We start from the raw sequence: 18,966 nt of genomic DNA, 5'->3' as shown, positions 1-18,966 counted from the left end.
GGTTCAGCTGTGAGCGCCCCACATCCGGCTGTAATTAGCCCCAGACTCAGTCTCAGGGAGCACAAGATAAGGCCTGTGGCTGCTGAGAGCCAGGCTTGCAAACAGGAAAAACACAAGAGGAGAAGCCAGTTGGTAGGTTGGGGTGAAAAACCATGCACCCAAGCCTTATACTGTGATCTGTTTTCTCAGTCTCCTATTGACGGGGACTTGTTTACAGCTATTGACGGGACTTGTTTACGGGTTTGGCAGTCGCAGTATTTACTGACTGATCAATTGGCATAAGAAAACAGATAACAAATGCACGCTGTTTATGCAAAAGGCCCGTGCAGCTATTTTATGGTGGCTTACTGGAGGTCCTGAAACCTGACTTGTGTGCACTGTTACCTAGCAACCTGTTACAAAGTCACCGGGGAGTGAGATGCATTGGTAATTTTTGTGTGTGTGTGCATATTTGGATGTAAATGTAAACTTGGTGACAGTGGTGATGCAGCCCACGGGAGGAAAAGATATATGAAAAGGAAAGGAGTACATTTTCCCGTGCGAGGGGGGGCAGTATTATTAATTTTTTTCTTCCACTGACTCTCTGGTTGGTAGGGTCCTATTATTGATAGCTGCTGTCACTGTGGTGCTCTACCTGGCTGTGTCTATGTCTGTGCTCCCAGGACTAAACGGCCAGATCCCGGAGAGCCGGGGCTGAGTTTCTAGCTCTTTCCCTTATCAGATGTCGGGTTAGCATCAGGCCTTGTCCCTCAGCATCATAACGGTGCCATTGTTCTTGCCATGAATTTTTGAGCTGGGCTCTGTGTGTCCACCTGCTGGGGCTCTAGGGTGCAGCTGTTTGTGGACCCCGGGGCTGGGCGTCTGTGTGCCAGCCACATCACTGTCTGCAGAATCGGAGCACAGTGACAAATTCAAGCGTGTCCATACCTTCTTGTTTTCAAAAGAGAGATGGAAAACACTTGATTCTTTCTTGCTTGGTGATTAAGGGGAGTCTTTCTTGTTCCTTCAACACAAACTAAACATAAAAATGACTTCAGGGAACCCAGTGGGATTAAAAATCGCTGGTGGAATGCTCTTTTAGAGGGACTCTAAATCCTTCCATCCTGACCTCTTTTTTGAGGTTTCCCAGCATCTATGATTGTGAAATCAAACCTGTCCTCTGAACCATCCACTCTTCTTCTGCCTGAGCCCACACTTAACATTCCTTGGTCCTTCAAGATTAACGTGGTTCCCTAGGACCAAGGCTTCTCAGGCTTAGCACCGTAATTGATTCAGGGAAGAGGATGGGGCAGGCCCTGCTGCTGCCTTTCTGGGCTGACGGAAAAGATAATTTTGAAAACTCTGCTCCGAGTTTCAGCCTAGGAGGCGGGCTTTTGAGAGCTGCAGCCCTGCATGTTTGCATAGATCTTTCTTGGGAGCCAGAAGACAGATGCAGACTGTCGCATGTCAGGGTAAGGGAGCAGCCGCATGACTGGGGCTGTGCAGGGGAGAGGAGATTCAATTCCTACTGTTTCTGTGCCTGCTCTCCTTAGTCCAGCAGCAGTTCTCACCTTGACTGATATTAAACTTACCTGGGGAGTTTGTTGTTGTTGTTTTTTTTAATGCCAGGGTCTAGCCCCACTGCCAGAAATTATGAAAATATGAAATATGATTTAGTTGGTCTAGGATAGGATCTAGACCTAGACACTGATGTTTTCTTTTCTTTCTTTCTTTCTTTTCTGCTGCACTGCACGGCATGTGGGATCTTAGTTCCCCAACCAGGGATGGAACCTGCGCCCGCTGCCGTGGAAGTGTGGAGTCTTATCCACTGGACCGCCAGGGAAGTCCCTAGACATTAGTGTTTTCTTTAAAATCCTCAAACGATTCTAAAATGCAGCCAGGGCTAAGGACCGCTGAAGTGGGAGATATACTTGGTACCTGGTTTTATTTTTGTTGTTGTTGCTGTTGTTTTTTCAGTACAGCTCTCTTCCCTTACTTTCTGTCCCAGACCAGGAAAAGGGCCTGGGTGGTGTGGAAGGGGTCTGAGGCATTCACAGTAGGTCAGGGTTAACATGAACCAGAAGCCTGGGTGAGTTATGGTCATTGAGCCCCGTGTTTTCCCTCGTGGGGTCACGTGACAGGAGAATTAAAAGAAGCATCCTGATGTTCTCCAGTTAGAATTAGAAAGTCTCGAGACTCATCTAGAACATCTAGGAACTGGAAGTATCATCATTAGACGCCTGATTAAAAGTTGCCTGCTACAGCCTTACATCATTTCTCTTTCTGAAAACTACGCTTTTCAAGATATCACATTTAATTCTAACTCTCCAAATTAGAACCAAGCAGTTGACAGAAACTTGGCACCTCAGTTGTTGGCTGGAAATATCTTTTTATCTTTTTGTACTGGGTTTTTTTTGAAAATAAAAGATACAAGTCATTTCAACTATTTTTAGTTTGGAAACTGGCCAAAAAATTTTATCCTGTCTCCCACATTCTATTAATTTCATAAAACTGAGGCCAAAAACATCTTAACCATGAGAGGTGGACTTCAGAAAGCAGTGACTTGCAAATGGGTCCAAGCTGAATTGTTTCGAATGTGTCAGGAGCTCAGCGGTAAAATGGTAAAGGTTTCCTTGACTAAACGAAGGGGTGTTGGTGAATGTTTGTGTTGTATCTTGCGGTTTCCCACGGGCCTTTGTTCTGCCACCTCCATCTATTTCCCACAGTTTTATGCACCTGTCGTTACAATACAGATTGTCTGTAAAGGGCAGCTCCTTATCCTGTGATACCTTTGTTTGTGCTGCTGAAGAAGGAGGGAGCTAAGAGATGCCCGTAAACTAGGCATCCTTATTACCTGGTGGCTCTGACTGGCTCTCTGTCAAACATCTTAGCATCCTTCTTCCAAGGAAGTGCCAGCCTCCTGCATTCACGCTCTCAGGCTTCAGTGCCATGAGCCAGGGCTCTCCCCACGCCTAAGTGTGCCTTCCCCAACGGGTTTATTTTTGGCAGTTTCCTTTGCGTCTTCAGTTTGGCCCTTTTCTAACCCTGCCTGGCTTTTCTCACCATGGGCACTCCCTGATCACATGACTAAAATTCCTGGTGTCGGAAGCCACGTTGAGGGGCCCTGTATGTGCAGGCATCCCAGATGTCCTATTGAAATCCTGGATTTTACCGAACCTGGTGGATGATTCATGTGAGAGGGAGAGTGTGACTCTTTCCTGTTTTTCAATGACTTGCTGCTCCACGAGACGAGGGCTGATCTGAGTCACAGAAGGGAGCAGGTGGCGTAACAAGAAGGTCGGGCCTGGAGTTACATGCTCACGTGCTCAGGCCTCCAAGGATGGAGACTTTGTGACATTGACTCATTGTTTATGATTTTTCCTTAACGATCACTTACATAGTGCCTGCTCCGGACCGTTTAACCCAGTTGAACTTCATAACAACCCTAGAGGAAGATACTGTTAGTATTCCCATTGTATGGATGAAAATTGAGAAACAGAGAGGTTAAGAAACTTGCCCACGTTTACACAGCTAATAAGTAGTGGGGCTGGGATTCTAATCCAGGCAACCAGGCTCCAGCATCCCCTCCCTCAAATCATGGAGTAAGGAGGTGGTGAAACCGGAAGTTGGCTCTGTTCTGTGCCCTTGTTCTTGTTGTAGAGTCAGAGTCCTCAGCAAGGGAGCCCTTCTCTGAAGTGGAAGTGGTACTAATACTTTTAGGCTTTTCAGGCATCATTTAGTGCAGATAGAGTAGTAACGCTAAGGCCAGTTACAGTGTACCTTGAAATACGTTGTCTTGTGCGGAGCATGTAGTTGAGGAAACCAAGACGGAAGTCAGTAGTGTAGGAGGGTCGCCACTGGAATCCAGCTGTTTCTTTCCTCACTGTGCTGGAGAGAGTTTACCTTGTTCTAGAATTGCCTGCGGAATAATTCTTTTTACCTTGATAGATAGACTCTTGGGAAGATTGATCAAAGTCTGTGTTTCTGCAAAGCTGAATCCGGGTCATTTTCTTCCTTCCCTCAGAAGTACATTTTCTTCTGCTCACACTGTTACTACTGTTGCTGCTTCTCCCATTGTTATGCTGAGCCTTATTGCTAATCAGATGGGTTTACAGCCCGGCGCTGTGCCAACGACTTGATGTAATTTCTCAGTTAACCCTCCCAACAGCCCTATTAATGTTAAACCTGTTTTATAGATGAGGAAGCTGAGGCTTAGAAGGTCTCGGCGCCGAGGGAGAGAGCAAAGATTTGGCTCTGCCTAACTGCAGAGCTTGACTCCTGACCATTTAATGAGCTATTACCTAATTTTTTTTTTTCTCAGTTGAGCGAACTGTCTTTTGACCTCCGTCTGCTTCACTGTTTATTTTCCTTGGCTTCAAACCATGGCATCGTTTTTAATGCATGCTAATTCAGTCACTAATCTGGTTAAATTTTTTGTGTCTTCCTAACACACCCACAATCCATCCCTTCGAGGGCAGCCTTTCCTGGCCATCACCTCACACATAGACAGCCTGCCCCTCCGGCTCCGTCCCTGAGGCCTCCTCCACCCCAGGACCCTCCCCCGACCCCAGGCCTCCAAGGTGTTAATGGACTCGTCTGATACCTCTGCCATTAGGCTGTGCCCCTGCCTGGCTTCGTTCTACTGAGTAACGGTATCCCCACTCCTCTCAAGAAAAATGCTGAGTCTTCACCAGCTCATAGACACACCCCCTCATTTCCATTTACCTGCCTTCTGGAGTGTTCCAGAAGCTCCGTCATTTGAACCATGGAGTTCCATGTATCTTCATTCTGTTACATAAAAAGGGGAGGGGGAGTTTTATCTGAAAAAAGTAACAATGTTATTAAAACCAAAATAACTAGGGAATTCCTTGGTGGTCCAGTGGTTAGGACTTCCACTGCAGGGGGCAAGGGTTTGATCCCTGGTGGGGGAACTGCTGTGGTGTGGCCAAAGGAAACAAAACAAAACAAAGCACCAAAATAACTAGCTTAATGTACCTCTGACCCTCAGTGGTTTTGTATCTTTGTAGAGAATTTCTGGCAACATTGAGCCTCATTGCTGTGATACCCGCCCCTACTGCTCGGGGCATTCCATTGATACTTAGGATATTAACATCCAGGCTGATACTTGTATTATTGCTTGTGTCTTGGTCTTGCCTCTTCAACCATGTTTCAAATTGCTAAGGGGGTGGCAGTTGGGACCAAGGCCACCGCAGGAGATGATGTTTCCTTTGTAATGTCTTTTTTTTTTCTATGTGGACCATTTTTTAAAGTCTTTATTGGATTTGTTACAATATTGCTTCTGTTTTATGTTTTGGTTTTTTGGCCCCGAGGCATGTGGGATCTTAGCTCTTCTACTAGGGATCGAACACGCAACCCCTGAATTGAAAGGTGAAGTCTCAACCACTGGACTGCCAGGGAAGTCTCTCCTTTATAATGTCTTTATCTTTGTATCATCCACAGTGCATTCTGTGGGCGATGGTGAGAAGGATATCCCATTAGTCATATATATTCTGGAAGTCAGATTTTCAGAGGTCGTGATATTACTTCACTTAAAAAAAAGAATAGCAGATTCACAGCCAACTCCATAATGCTGTGAAGATGATGGAAGAAAGAGATAGCCCATGGGAAGAAAGCAGGCTGTTCAAAGGGAGCCTCAAAGGGTGTGAGCACCTTGGTGTTGTCTGGGACCTCAGCTTGTGGAGCCAAATCTAAGAACCGCAGTCAGTCACACAGTGAATTAAGTAACAAACTGGTCCACAATTTAGCGGCTCAACACAATAGCCATTGACTTAGCTTATAAGTTTGGGGATTGGCAGTTTGGGCATGGCTGGTGGGGTGCTTCTTCCAGTCTCTCCTGGGCTGACTCATCCATCTGCAGGACCTTGCTAGGTTGCCAGGGCATGGCTGGTCTAGGATGGCCCCAGCTGGGATGGCTTCTCCCTGTCCCTTGGGGTCTCCCATCCTTCAGTGGGTTAGCCTGGGCTCGCCCACATGCGGCTGGGCCGGGTTCCAAGGGAGAGAGCAGAAGTGCTCAAGGTCTCTGGAGGCTGGGCTCAGAGCTGGCCCAGCATCACTTCCACCACCTTCCAGGGACCCAAGCCAGCCACTCCAGCCCAGATTCAAAGGGCAGGAAAATCTGCTCCACCTCTTGATGGGAGGAGCTGTGGAGTCACATGGCAAAAGGGACGGGATTTCAGGGAGAGGCATGAGGATGACCATTTTGCAGTCTCCCAATGCCCAGAGTTCTTCAGACCCTCTGGGTGTTGTCCAGGAAGACAGAAAGCATCGAAATACCAGGGTATGAACCAGAATGTCAGCATAGTAATTTAAGATGACAGCGTCACAATCAAGAGCAGCTGTCACCTGGGGCAGATGGTCACCGACGTCCCTGAAAAGTGTTGGAAGTATATGATCTAATCTTGTTAGGTTTTCTTTTTTTTCTAGTCTCCAGTCACCTCAAGCTGTTCCTACATGCAAATCACTCCACTGCTGTTCGTACAGTTCATTCTTCGGATGTGTTAATAGCGTGAATTTAAAATGCAGTTTTCTTTCCCATTTACTCCCGGCTTGAGGCTTGATGGGTTTTCCAGGACTGGTCCTTCCTGCTTTTGACAAGGGCGCTATCCTGTCTGTTAAGTGGATTACTGCAGAGAGCCGCTCTTGCTCGTTACGCGTGGCTTGTAGTAGTTTCGTTCGCGGAGAAAAGCCTTGTGTATTTATTTTAAAGTTCTGTGGCGTTGCTTATTGTTATTACCCTTGACCCTGCTCCAGAGGCTCTTTTGTTTTCCCCTTGTCGCCATGTCTATAATCGCAGTAGCCGTCACAAAGGGACCTGCGTGCGCGGCCCTGGTCTGGGGACACAGATCCTGAAGTGTGACCAAGGATTAGCTCAGGTGGGGATGAAAAATATAATGAAATATAGTGAGAAATATAAGACGATTCAAACTTTACTAAACACTAAATATAAAGCTACTTAAGGCCGATTAAGTAGTTTACCTTATGAGAGAGCAAGATTTGAAAATATTTAGCTAATGTTTTAAATATTCTATTTGAATATAATATGCTTCACTGTTTATTAATTATTATTTAATGAAATCTTGGCTTCCTTGTGATTTTCGAAGGCAGTTTATTTTCTCCTCACCCAAAGTGCATGGACTTGTCAGTAACTCCCTGATCTCCAGACAGATCACACATCCTTACATGCACTTACAAGGGAAGTTGGATAGTTATAGCAGCCCTGATTTGTCATCTGGAGAGTTGAGCTCTGATTCTGATTCTATCATGAATGAGCTGTGTGATGTTAAAAAGATCATATCATTCTCTGAGACTAAGTTTTCTTATTGTAAAATAAGGGAGTGGAAAATAGTAATGGTTTTCATTTTGTTTGTTTTTAAACATTAAACCCATTTTTTTTTTCAAGCAAAATCTTAAGTGCAGGCTGAATATACTAAACACAAAGAATATGTATTTCATGTATGTTTAAATTCAACTTTATTTTTTAGATTCTTATATATTACATTTATTTATTTTAAAAGTCCAGCAATCAGAAAAAACTTGCTAAGTGATAATCCCAAACATGAATTTAGTGTTATGTTAAGATGAGGCCCTACAGCAGTATAAGCGTCTAGTATATTTCTAAATTTATTTTGCTGATTGCAGCTTCAAGAAATACCATGTACACAGAGACATTGTGGCAAATGAGATAATATTTTTAACAATTCACCTTGCAATCTCAGGATCTCTTTAATTAAATTTATTCAGCTGCTTGAAAGAAGAGTACAATAATAAAAAGTTTTTGCTTCAGAGTTGACAACATTTAGCAACTGCCCTTATTCCTTACCATAATCAAGGGCAGACGAGAAGCATCCTGAACTTTCAGTATGTACTGAAACCATCTGTAATTCTGTATTAGCTCCTTGGTTATTACTCAGTTAACCGTTATTTGGAAGTTTCTTTAACCTCTCTAGTCTCAGATTCTTCATCTACAAAATGAGAATAATGGTAGTACTACTTCAAAGGGTTGTTGACAGGATCAGATAAATTAATCCAATGAAACAGCATACTCCCTGGCCCATATTACCTGCTCTATAAATGGAAGACCCAAATATCTATATCTATCTATCATCTAATCTATCTCTATCTATCTATCTATCTATCTATCTATCTATCTAATTTGCATATTTCTGTCTGTCTGTGTCTGTCTGTCTGTTAGCCACGATCAGAAGCTTCATCAAAGCAGATACACTTGAAACTACCCTGGCATCTAATTTAAGGTGGTGGTCCTCAACTAGGCTTGCTCAGGGGACAGTAGGCAATGTCTAGAAAATTTTTTATCACAACTGGAAAGTGCTATTGGCATCTAGTTGGTAGAGGCCAGGGATGCTGCTAAAGATCCTGTTGTTTTCAGGGATGGTCCCTCACAACAAATTATCCAGCCCAGAATGTCAGTGGTGCTGAGGTTGAGAAAACCTGACTTAGGTCATGCCCACAGACCCTAGTCATACTATAATTGTACAGTTCTACATGCCCAAGCCTGAAGTTTTGGAAAGATCAGTGCATAACCAACCACTTCCTTAGTAATGGCATATTACTAGAATTCTACCACTCCTATAAGAGCAGAAAGAACTGCATTACAAGTGATACACAAAACTGAATTAACTTGTTAACAGAAGTTAACCTATAAGTCGTCTCCAGTGAGTTGACATTTTATATATAAAAGAGCTGAGGGTCCACATTTTAAAATTAAATTTTAAATTGGTTTCAATAATCTTAAAAATTTAAATTTGAAACTGACGTTTGTTGGAACCCCTAGAGCTTATCCTAGTGTTCCTTGGGACACTGTTTGAAAACCACCAAATCTGTGGTCTCTTCCGGGTCCAAGAGTCTTTGCTTTAGGGTAAGCTAGTAAATAAAATTCTCAGTGGCCTAGCTGTTTCATGTAGCAGTTCAGCAGTCACAAAATTACCAGACTCTGAATTGAAAGAGAGCTCTGTCTTATTAAACTCAAGGAAAGTGTCGTTTTTCTTTGCCAGAGTGAATGAACCAGAACGGTAACAGTCCTGTTGCAGTCCCTTCCTCCTCTTCCATCCTCTTAGATCTTCACAAAACTCTTCTCTACTAGAAAACATAGCTTTCCTTCAGGTCACACCCCACCCTTCCCTCATTTCTCATTAACAATGCTTAGCTCACACTGTATCACTTCTGTCCAAAGCCCACAGTGCAGCTGCTTGGATTAGTATCCTTCTTAAAGGCTCTCGGACTGTCTTGGAGAGAAAGGCGAGAGCTTGGGTGCATTTTCAGCCAGAAGCCCTGAAGTCTGGTGTCTCTGATTTGGAGGGGTCAGTCTGTTGACCTTAGTTCCTTCACCTGTGAAATGAAGATAGTAACAATACCTGTCTCCTGTGGTTGATGGAAGGATCAATTTCTGCATAACTATTCAAATGCTAGTTGTGTGCATTATTGAAACACAAATAATAGTCTTTAAGGAAGTTATATGGCATTGTCTTGGGGGCGGGGATGAGAGGGGCTTAAACAGAATCTCAAAGTATACTGATGACATCTTGCTGGAAAGACGGGTTCCTTTTACAACTCATTAATGCTGGCCTCTTAGAATTAGACACTTGGAATCATTTTATCCCTGTGGCTTTCCCATTCCTTTCCCATATTAGCCTGTATCTTGAATCCTTTCTAAATCCTGATTTAGAAAAAGCTGATTTGTTTCCTTTCAATGGCAGCCCAACTCCATCGAGTGCGTGAACTTACAGATATATATAATTTTTAATCATAGCTTTGTCAGGTCACAAAATGTTTAACCAGTGAGAGAAGGGGCCTCTCAGTGGGGCTTCCTCACTGCATTGGAAGTGGAGTGTCTGGACGCTTTAAGATACATAAACAGAAGTCAAGGCAGTTGCTGTGAAAGTCCTTTACAAACTGAGTTCCATGTGTGCACAGATCTTCATGTTAGTGGTAAGAATGAAGTGAAGACTAGGCAGTGAGTCATAAATGATTGCTTTTCTCCTAGCAATTTCCCCAAAGAGAAAAGAAAACCTCTTTAGCTCTACCTTTCCCTGTAGAAAGATAATGGTTTTTTTTATGTAAGATAATAAAAAAAAATGATGGCAATTATTCAGTAATATTAAGTTTAAACTATAGGGCTTTATGTACTATTCTCAGTGTAAATATTTCTGGTAATTAAAAGAAAGCAGGGTAGCCTTCATATTGCTATTTTTACATCGTCTATTTAGACCCAAATGTTTGGGAAATTAAAATTTGGACAAATGAGTGTTTCCCACATATTTTTTTGACATGTCATTAGCTATATTTACATTTCCCTAGCACATTACTAGTTTTATGCCATTCTTGACATTGTCAGAATGAAAACCAGGTATGAAGTACCTTGCAAATTTATAAAACAGCAACACATAGCTTGCCTATTATTTTTTTAAGTGTCTTACTGCGGTTCTGTTAAATCTGGGTTGTATTAGCAATGCCAAATATCTTTTTTTTTTCTTAAGTCTTATGTAGCACGTACGCTGACTGATTCTCCCAGAAGCTACTAATATCCTCAGAGAGCCTTTGCTTCCTGGTTGCCCTCTCCAGCAGTTGGGATTTGCTTCTGGGGCCTCAGTGGTTTCTCATCTCTTTCTTAGCCTCACCTTAGAATTTTTTAAAGTTTCAAAAAGAAAAGTTGCAAGCCTGAAACATTTTTAAAAATATATAACTGTTCACTTTATATTATTCCTTTCCAAAGAATCGAAGTCAGAGACTTAATAGGCAGCACACCATTTAATTACTGTGTTGTGACTAACTTAGGATGCTCTTAGAAAGGGTTTCATGAAGGATTCTGGAAGAAAGGCTTAGGGTGAGAGAAGCTTTAGGCGGCGGCCGGCAGCCACCCCACCCCCCACGGGAAGTGGTTGAAAGGGGAGAGAGGCGCTAAAAAACAGAATCCTCTTAGGAGCTACCTTCTGTAGAGGTCCAAAATACATCTTGAAGATTGCTCTGGAGACGATCTCTGTTCCCTTGGGCTCAGATTCCAATGGCACTGTCCCCAAAGGACTAGATTTTCAGCACTTTGCTTGAGGTTTTTCTGGGTTCCTCCTTTAGTAATGTTAGAGGGCAACTGATCATTCCGAGACGCCCCAGTAAGCTCTGTGGTGTAGAAGCAGAGCTTTTAACTTTATCTGGAAGCTCTTATCCCCAATCTCATGATCAGATCTGGGGAAAACACTTCTGATTGCCTTTGGTGGGATATTTTGGGATTCATAGTTTTTGTTCACCAGTGGTAATAATGGAGTGCCAACAGATATCACGATTGGTGGCCGACATATTTTATTCATTCAACAAATATATGTTGAGCACCTGCTATGTGCCAGGCCCTGTTCTAGGCACTCGAAATACATCAGCATTAAAACAGAGATCACTGCCTTCATGAAGCCTACTCTTGAGCTGAAGGAATAGACCATAAATTGTTAACATAAATAAGAAAAGTATGTAGTCTGGGATTACTGTGTTGGAGCTGCCAGAGCAAAACAGCAGAGACTGGGCGGCTTAAACAACAGAAATTTATTTGTCACCGATCTGGAGGCTGGGGGTCCAAGATCAGGGTGCTGGCAGGTTTGGTTTCTCCTGAGGCCTCTCTCCTTGGCTTCAAGGTGGCCGCCTTCTTGCTGTGTCCTCACATGGTCTCTCCTCTGTGTGTGCACACCCTTTGTGTCTCTCTTATTCTCAGGACACCAGTCCTGTTGGATTAGGGGCACACCCTAACGGCCTCGTTTAACCTAATTAACTATCTCCAAATACAGTCACAGTAGGGGTTAGGGCTTTCACATACGTATTTGGGGAGGTGGGGCAGACACAATTCAATCCATAAAAAGATGTTATCTAGTGATAAATATTTTGGATAAAATGAAAAATATTAGGGATGTCCCTGGCGGTCCCGTGGTTAAGATTTTTCAATATTTAAATAACAGCAGTGACCATAATCTACTCCTCGAACTTTTGGGGTTCAGACATATGGCTTATCTTCCTGGTCTCACACCACCCTCACTCTGGCCCATCCAAGGTGCGTCTCCAGGGATTCTCCTCCTCCCTGCAGTCCTACGTGACAGCAGCCATGTCTGTCTAACAGGCCCTTGTTCCTGGATCCAGTAGAAGTTTCCACTGGTGGGCCCCCATTGGAGCGGAGGCAATCAGCTGGAATTTGGGATGGGGACTAAGAAATTTCTGTTTAGGGACTTCCCTGGTGGTCCAGTGGTTAAGACTTCGCCTTCTAATGCAGGGGGTGCAGGTTTGATCCCTGGTCAGGGAGCTAAGATCCCACATGCCTCGAGGCCGAGAACCCAAACATAAAACAGAGACAATATTGTAACAAATTCAATAAAGACTTTAAAATTTTTTTTTTATTTTTAAAAAAAAGGGAAATTAGAGTAGGGTGAGATTGGGGGAATTGTGGAATGTGGGTTGCAGTGTTGATCAGGATGGTCTTGGTCTTCATTGAGAAGGTGCTATTTTAGCAAAGACTTGATGGTCAAATTACATTCAAGTGCGGTTACAACACAGGGACCAGAGGTGGAGGCGTGGTGTGGTGGAGGTAGGCGAGGGACACAGGGTGGGCAGCCCATGCAGCTGGGTTCTAGCCTCAGCTCTTCCTTTTTCTGGTGGTAAAACTTCCAAGTGTCACTTTAGCCCTCTGGAGTCCAGTTTCCAAATATGCTGGTCTTTGTGAGCCTGTGATGCCAGAATGAATATTCTTAGACAGGCATGAGGTAGAAAGAAGGTATTCTGTGTGTGTATATTGGCTGGAGGCCGATGGTGGGCAGGGGGTGATAGGTGTTCACCTTGGGGATTTATTTTCATCCTTTTGTTGTTGCTGTTAAGCAGTAGTGGACTTAAGGCTCATTCTAATAAGCATTTCTAAGCACCCTGTATGAGGATGAGATCTCGTTTCTCAAAATACCAGCACACCTAATATAATGAATTTAAAGGTCCTACTCCGTGGCCCCTTGAAGGGGAGATGCCTGTGAAAGTGATGAGTGGTAAAAAGGCTGCTTGTCTTCCTTCTTGGTTTTTCCCAAGAAAGATCAAGACGTAGTATGTAGCTCAGTGGGTGAAGACTTGGTAAGGTGTAGCCAAGCCACAGAATCCATCCCATAATAGGCCAGTTAGCTCTGCCCTGACCACACACTCCACACCAGCCAACCATGCTAGAAATGGAAAAAGGACATTAGTGGAAAAACTGGTGAAATCTGAATAAAATCTGGATCTTAGCTCATAGTAACGTGAATTTCTCTGTTCTGACAAATGCTCTGGCTTATGTGAGATGTTAACTCACTGGGTGAGGGGTGTACAGGAACTCTTTGAATCATCTTCACGACTTCTCTGCAAACCTAAAATTATCCCAAGATAAGTTTTTTTTTTTTCTTTTAAAAATGCCCATGGTGGACTTGGAGATAACTTGGGCTACAGATATTGACCAGAAAGACAATGCCAAGTGCATGCCTCACAGTTGGTGGGACAGTAGCGTCCACTTATAATAAGGCAAAAGTGGTATATCTCTATTCTGAGCTTTTCTCTTTGGCAAATTCTCCATCCTCATCTGACCACCACATTCTAGATTGTTGCTTTGCTTATTGCCTCTGACTCATGTTTATATTCAATATTTTATGGCAGAGTAACTGTCTGAAAGCATTATTCTATAGTAGGATTAGGTAGGGAGAGTGCTAATAGGTCAGAGAGCAGCAGCATATACAGGAAAGAAGACATTGAGGGAAGCCAAAGAGAAAAAGGCCAAACACTTTGTAGAGGCAGCACTTCTGAAAATACGATAGGTTCCAAAAATTCAGAAGCCCACACTCTTCTAAGTCCTGTGTTCATGGCGTGTCTTGTATTTTTGTGCTCAGGGCTCAGCCTATGTTGATAGGGTTGTGGTCCCTCCTGTGTTAGCACGATGTGATCATGTATTCCATACTTCATTAAGTTGGGAGCAGCTAAGAGTGGACATGGCCTTTCACATATGTACATGTGTGTAATCCCTTTCTTCTTTTGACAGCTGCAAATCAGAAGGAGCCCATCAATCTTAATTTTAAAGTGAAAGAGGAGCCTAAGGAAGAGGAGGCCCTAAGTGCCACGTTGCCGCGGTCCAGCTATGTGTTCAGCCCCGAGACTAAAGTGCCAGCCCCAAGCATCTCTGAGGACACGCTTAAGCCCCAGGAAGCAAAGGGCAATGTACTAAGGCGGGATATGTCAGTCAAAGCAGCATCTGAACTTCTCATGAAACTATCAGGTACCTGATTTCTTCTAAAATATTCACATTCTGATACCATCACTTGCAAGCCAACTAGGCTGCTTCCTGCATGAGTTATAATTAGCCTGATGGTGGCAATATCACATTATTGCGGTGAATTCAGGAATGATTGGATTATTTGGCTGAAATTCCTGTGTGGTGTGTGTGAGTTTGTTTGAGGATGTTAGCTGTGTACCTATCTTATTAAATACACTCCCCCCTTCCTGATTTTGCCTGCAAATTGTTGGAAAACACTGCTGTTTTCTATGATGCTGCAGGTCATAATTTTAAATGGATTCTAATGACATTCAAAGCACTTCTGTTAATTGATCAAAATACCTATTCTTTTCTAATAGAGACCCTCGCACTGTTTGGTGTTTTTGTACTATATTCTTTTAAGAACCATTAAAAATATTTTTCTGAATTTAATAAGCCATTAAGATGGCACTTGAAGTGATTACCAATAGAGTAGCAATAAGATTTTATAAATAGAAAAATCTCATAATGGAATATTACAATAATTAATCTAAGTTCTTAAGACAAACAGATAATTTTTACTGGTATCTAAATGTCATTTCAGCCTATCAAATGTTGGCAAAATGGGTTATGATTTGAAATTTATGTATGTTGGATATTTTCCCACCCAGTCTCCTATCTGCCCCATGCCCTTCAGAACAGATAAAAATTTAGTGTGTTTTAAAATTCAAAGGTATGACTTTAAGAACATGGAAAGAAAAGTTATGTAAATAATATAATAGTATTGATACTTAGCAAGTCATATCCCATCCTTAGTTTGCTGCTGCTTAAAAATAGTTTTTAGAAACTCTACTCAGAATGCTAATATGAATCAAAAGCTGTTTTCAGTTTTGAACTTACTGTGCTTGGAGGATGAAAGCAAGATATGTACTAGGGAGACCCCTTCCCAGTGTAATTTCACCAGCAGTTCTGTGTTTCTGGTTGACCAGTAGGCTGGAAAGTAAGAAATTAATAATTATTTACTTGGAGTTGTTGTAACAGAACAGTTGAAATTCCTCTATTTGCCAGTTGGTGGGGTTAAGAATTCTTTCCTTTGCTGTTAATTTAAAACACACTGGAACTTTAAAACACACTGGAACCTCCGGGGCCGTGATTTGTTACAGATAAAGCATAATATAGTTATTACATTGTTGCCCCATTTTTCTAAACTTTGCAGTGATAGAGCAGCTTCTGTTATGTAAATGGGAGGTCTAGCAAGACTGTGCTAATTGCTGAAAGCTGCAAGTTTAGAAAAATGATGTTCAAGCCAACACACTTTCATAATTCAAACTCTCCTCCTATGTCAAAAGGTCTTGGTGACATACAGTGATCTGTCTGCTGGTTTTCCAGTCTATTCAGAGAGGTCACACAGCTCTCGAATTCTTTTCCTGTAGCATAGACTTTCCCATTAGGACTTTCCCTCACGTCCAACAGTGACTCCTATCCCCTCCTGGTGGTAAGATTCCATCGTGAATATTTCTATTTCAGAGTTTGCTGCGCAGCCAGCACTGTGAGCAGAGGAAGCCAGGGTGGCATCAAAAGATAACAGGCAAAAATGAGATTTCAGGAAAGATGTTCTTTAAGGAAGCCATTTTATCTTAGTCCTTTCGGGTGATGCGTTTTGAGACAATGAAGTATGAAATCATTTCCTAGGTAATAATGAGATTCCCAAAATAGAATATGGCTAGGCAGCCGTGCACATTTAATGACATTTGTGGTCAACCATGGCTCTTCTAAATGTTTTTGTTGGGTGTTAGTGAGTACACGTGTGGTGGGGTTTGGCAATAGTTGAATGGGTGACATGGTCATATTTCCAAAGGGCATCTGCCCTGCTTTATGCTGTGGAAATGAAAGCTTGTTTGAAGACTAAGATAACAATTGTTTTGCCCTGAAAAAATTTCTTAAGTATTCTGTATGCTTTGACTTAGGTCAAAACAATATGCACCACAAGTCCCTACCTTCTAGATGCTTGTGGTCTAGTCAGAAGTAACCCAGGGCAGTGGACTTCATTCATTCAGTGCTTTGCACTTGGAACTTCATACGTCTACAGTCTAGCAGACTGTGGTCAGTACCCTGCAAAGAAGTTTCCAAGTCAGTCCTAAAAATAGGAGTGTGACTTGAAAAAAAAAACAAATGTCTTTTCATTCCTAAGCCACAAGGTAAAGAGGACTCAGCCTTTATTATGTTTAAAGTGGGTATTAGGGTTTCAAAACACAGGTAGATCGGTGCTCTTGGGAGAAGGAAGATGTTAGGAAAAAACCTCCTATGCTGTCTTTCTGCAAGTTATAATTCTAGCAATTTCAATGTTTATGCCCTGAAAGCCATTTGAGGGAAGGACCTGTCAATGTCTTCAGACCCCCTTTTCCATGACATTTCCTGTCCCTGGAGAGACAAGAGTAATAATGCGTTTCCCAAAGCGTCTATGCAAGTAGTCAGGGCTGCTCCTCCTCTGATACCCCAAAGCCTTGATGCAGGTATTCCTGTGAGTGGGAGTTCCTGTCACTCCCTGCCTTGCTAATTTTCATTTATGTTCTTCTGTCCTGCTGGGAAAAATCCGTATAGTCAGGAAGAGGTGGGTGAGAACAGTCTTCCCAGGCATTGTCATACATTTTTTTTCCTTCCTTCAGTTTTGATCCAAGGAGTAGCTAAGGTGTGGAATAAGAGGATTTTTCTTCTCTGTTACTTATTTCCTTGAGATTTGATGCTACGATCTGTCATGGTTTAGGCCCTTTCAGTCTTTTCCTCGAATTAACAAGAGGAAGCAAGTCAACAATTTAGGCTGTCTCATTTCCGGTTTTAAATTAATTTATGTTAACTCCTTCACGATGGATGTTGGGCACGTGGCCAGGTCAAATATCATGTAAAATTTTCCTAGGTGGAGAAAGCTCTGTAGGCATATTGTTTTCCAAATTGACATTTATGTTTTATGGGAAAAACACAGATGCATTAGCGACCGGGCAAAATTTTTCATTAACTGTGTGTTTAGGAAAATCTGAGTTTTCTTCCTTCCTTGTGGCTCAAGTCCTATTTCTAGTTGTTAATTGGGCAGTCAAGTGCCTGACAGCTGGGCCAAGTAAATTGATTACCATAAAGAAAGCAACCAACTCTAAGGAAACCACTGGGTGTCTGGGACTACCTGTTGTTACGTGACACGAAGCAGCCAAGATAATCAGACTTTTCTGCTAAGTGTATAGTTGCCAAAGATAATTCCCAGACATTGTGATTTAAGGAGGCCAAAATCCTGAAGTCCAATAAAGAGGCTATATAACATCAGACAGATTAAGAGAATCAAGGCACTCTTAACTTCTGGTTTTGCAATGTCTAGTGACTTTGAAAACTTATAGAACACGTGTTATCACAGATGTGATGTAATGCTCTAAGTAACACAAAGTTTTATCTGCTCTGTCTCTGTTGTGCTTTAAAAGAAGTAGCTATATTGTAAATTAACTATGCTTCAATAAATAAAAAAAGGAAAAAAGAGAAGTAGCTAGACTCAAGGAAACAAAGAAATGCCCTCCTCTCCCTCGGTCATGTATATATAAAAGGCACCCACGTGTATGGTTGAACCAAGAACTAGTAGACATGAAGACATGACATTTAAAAATGTGAATCCCGCAAAAGTAAGTAGCTGGAAAGCTGGAGTTATTCAGAAACATTAATGAAAAATTAAACATTTATATTGATCTAGCATGGTAAATAAAACCTTACATTAGACCTTAATTCGAAACACATCTATTGGTTTTCCTTTTCCTGTGCTTGAAGAAGGAAACCTCATGGATTTATATTCATTTCTGATTTATATTCGTTTATCCCCGCGTAGTCTTGGAGAGAAATATAAATTACAATTGTCTCTTGTAGAGGAATCCAGGCAGGTCTAGATTTGAAATACATAGTGATGTAGAGTTCAGGGAATCACCTACATAGGAAAGGGCTTCAGTGCAGAGATATTTAGAAGCAGGTAGACTTGCGTAGGATGAAGTGTTAAGGTGAATTCAGTCGCCAAAATGAACTGAAGCAGAGAGGAAAGGTACCCAGAGATTGACTCTGTTAACAGTTTTAATTAGGGCCCTTTTTGGTTGTAAGTAGCAAATCCTCTTCAACCAGCTTAGGCAGGAAAGAGGAACTGAATAGAAGGTGCGGGTTTGGGGTTGGCTTCTGGAATGAACCCAAAGGCAGGGGTGCAGCAGGGTGTCAGGCTTTCACTGAAGCCAGGGACTGGAGGACAGTGTGGAGCCCAGGAGGTCCCTGCTCATCCCTGCTTCTCTGCTCCTACAGATGGACTTTTTCTGATATCCGGCCCACATGGTAGAACACGACAATTGCCAACAGCTTCTGAGTATACCTCTTGTTCAAAAGAGCAGCTAAACAGACATTTCTTTCTTTTTTTTTTTTTTAAGATTTTTTTGACGTGGACCATTTTTAAAGTCTTTATTGAATTTTTTATGATATTGCTTCTGTTTTACATTTTGGTTTTTTTGGCCGCAAGGCATGTGGGATCTTAGCTCCCTGACCAGGGATCAAACCTGCACCCCCTGCATTAGAAGGCGAAGTCTTAACCACTGGACCACCAGGGAAGTCCCTAAACAGAAATTTCTTAGTCCCCATCCCAAATTCCAGCTGATTGCCTCCGCTCCAATGGGGGCCCACCAGTGGAAACTTCTACTGGATCCAGGAACAAGGGCCTGTTA

The 18,966-nt window shown here is 42.5% G+C and overlaps 1 protein-coding gene across 2 annotated transcripts in view; it reads left to right on the top strand.

The window, feature by feature from the left end:
* Positions 1–18,966, top strand: part of ZNF827 (zinc finger protein 827) — a 169,590-nt gene that overhangs the window by 51,598 nt on the left and 99,026 nt on the right. For both annotated transcript variants that reach the window (XM_057729027.1, XM_057729026.1), the window contains exon 5: positions 14,030–14,263. In XM_057729027.1, coding sequence (XP_057585010.1) covers positions 14,030–14,263 — 234 coding nt within the window. The remainder of the gene's footprint in view (positions 1–14,029; positions 14,264–18,966) is intronic.

This window comes from Hippopotamus amphibius, chromosome 3 (genome assembly GCF_030028045.1).
Source record: "Hippopotamus amphibius kiboko isolate mHipAmp2 chromosome 3, mHipAmp2.hap2, whole genome shotgun sequence".
NCBI lineage: Eukaryota > Metazoa > Chordata > Mammalia > Artiodactyla > Hippopotamidae > Hippopotamus > Hippopotamus amphibius.
Note: the sequence above shows the minus strand (reverse complement) of the source record. Positions and strands in the feature narration are given on the sequence as shown.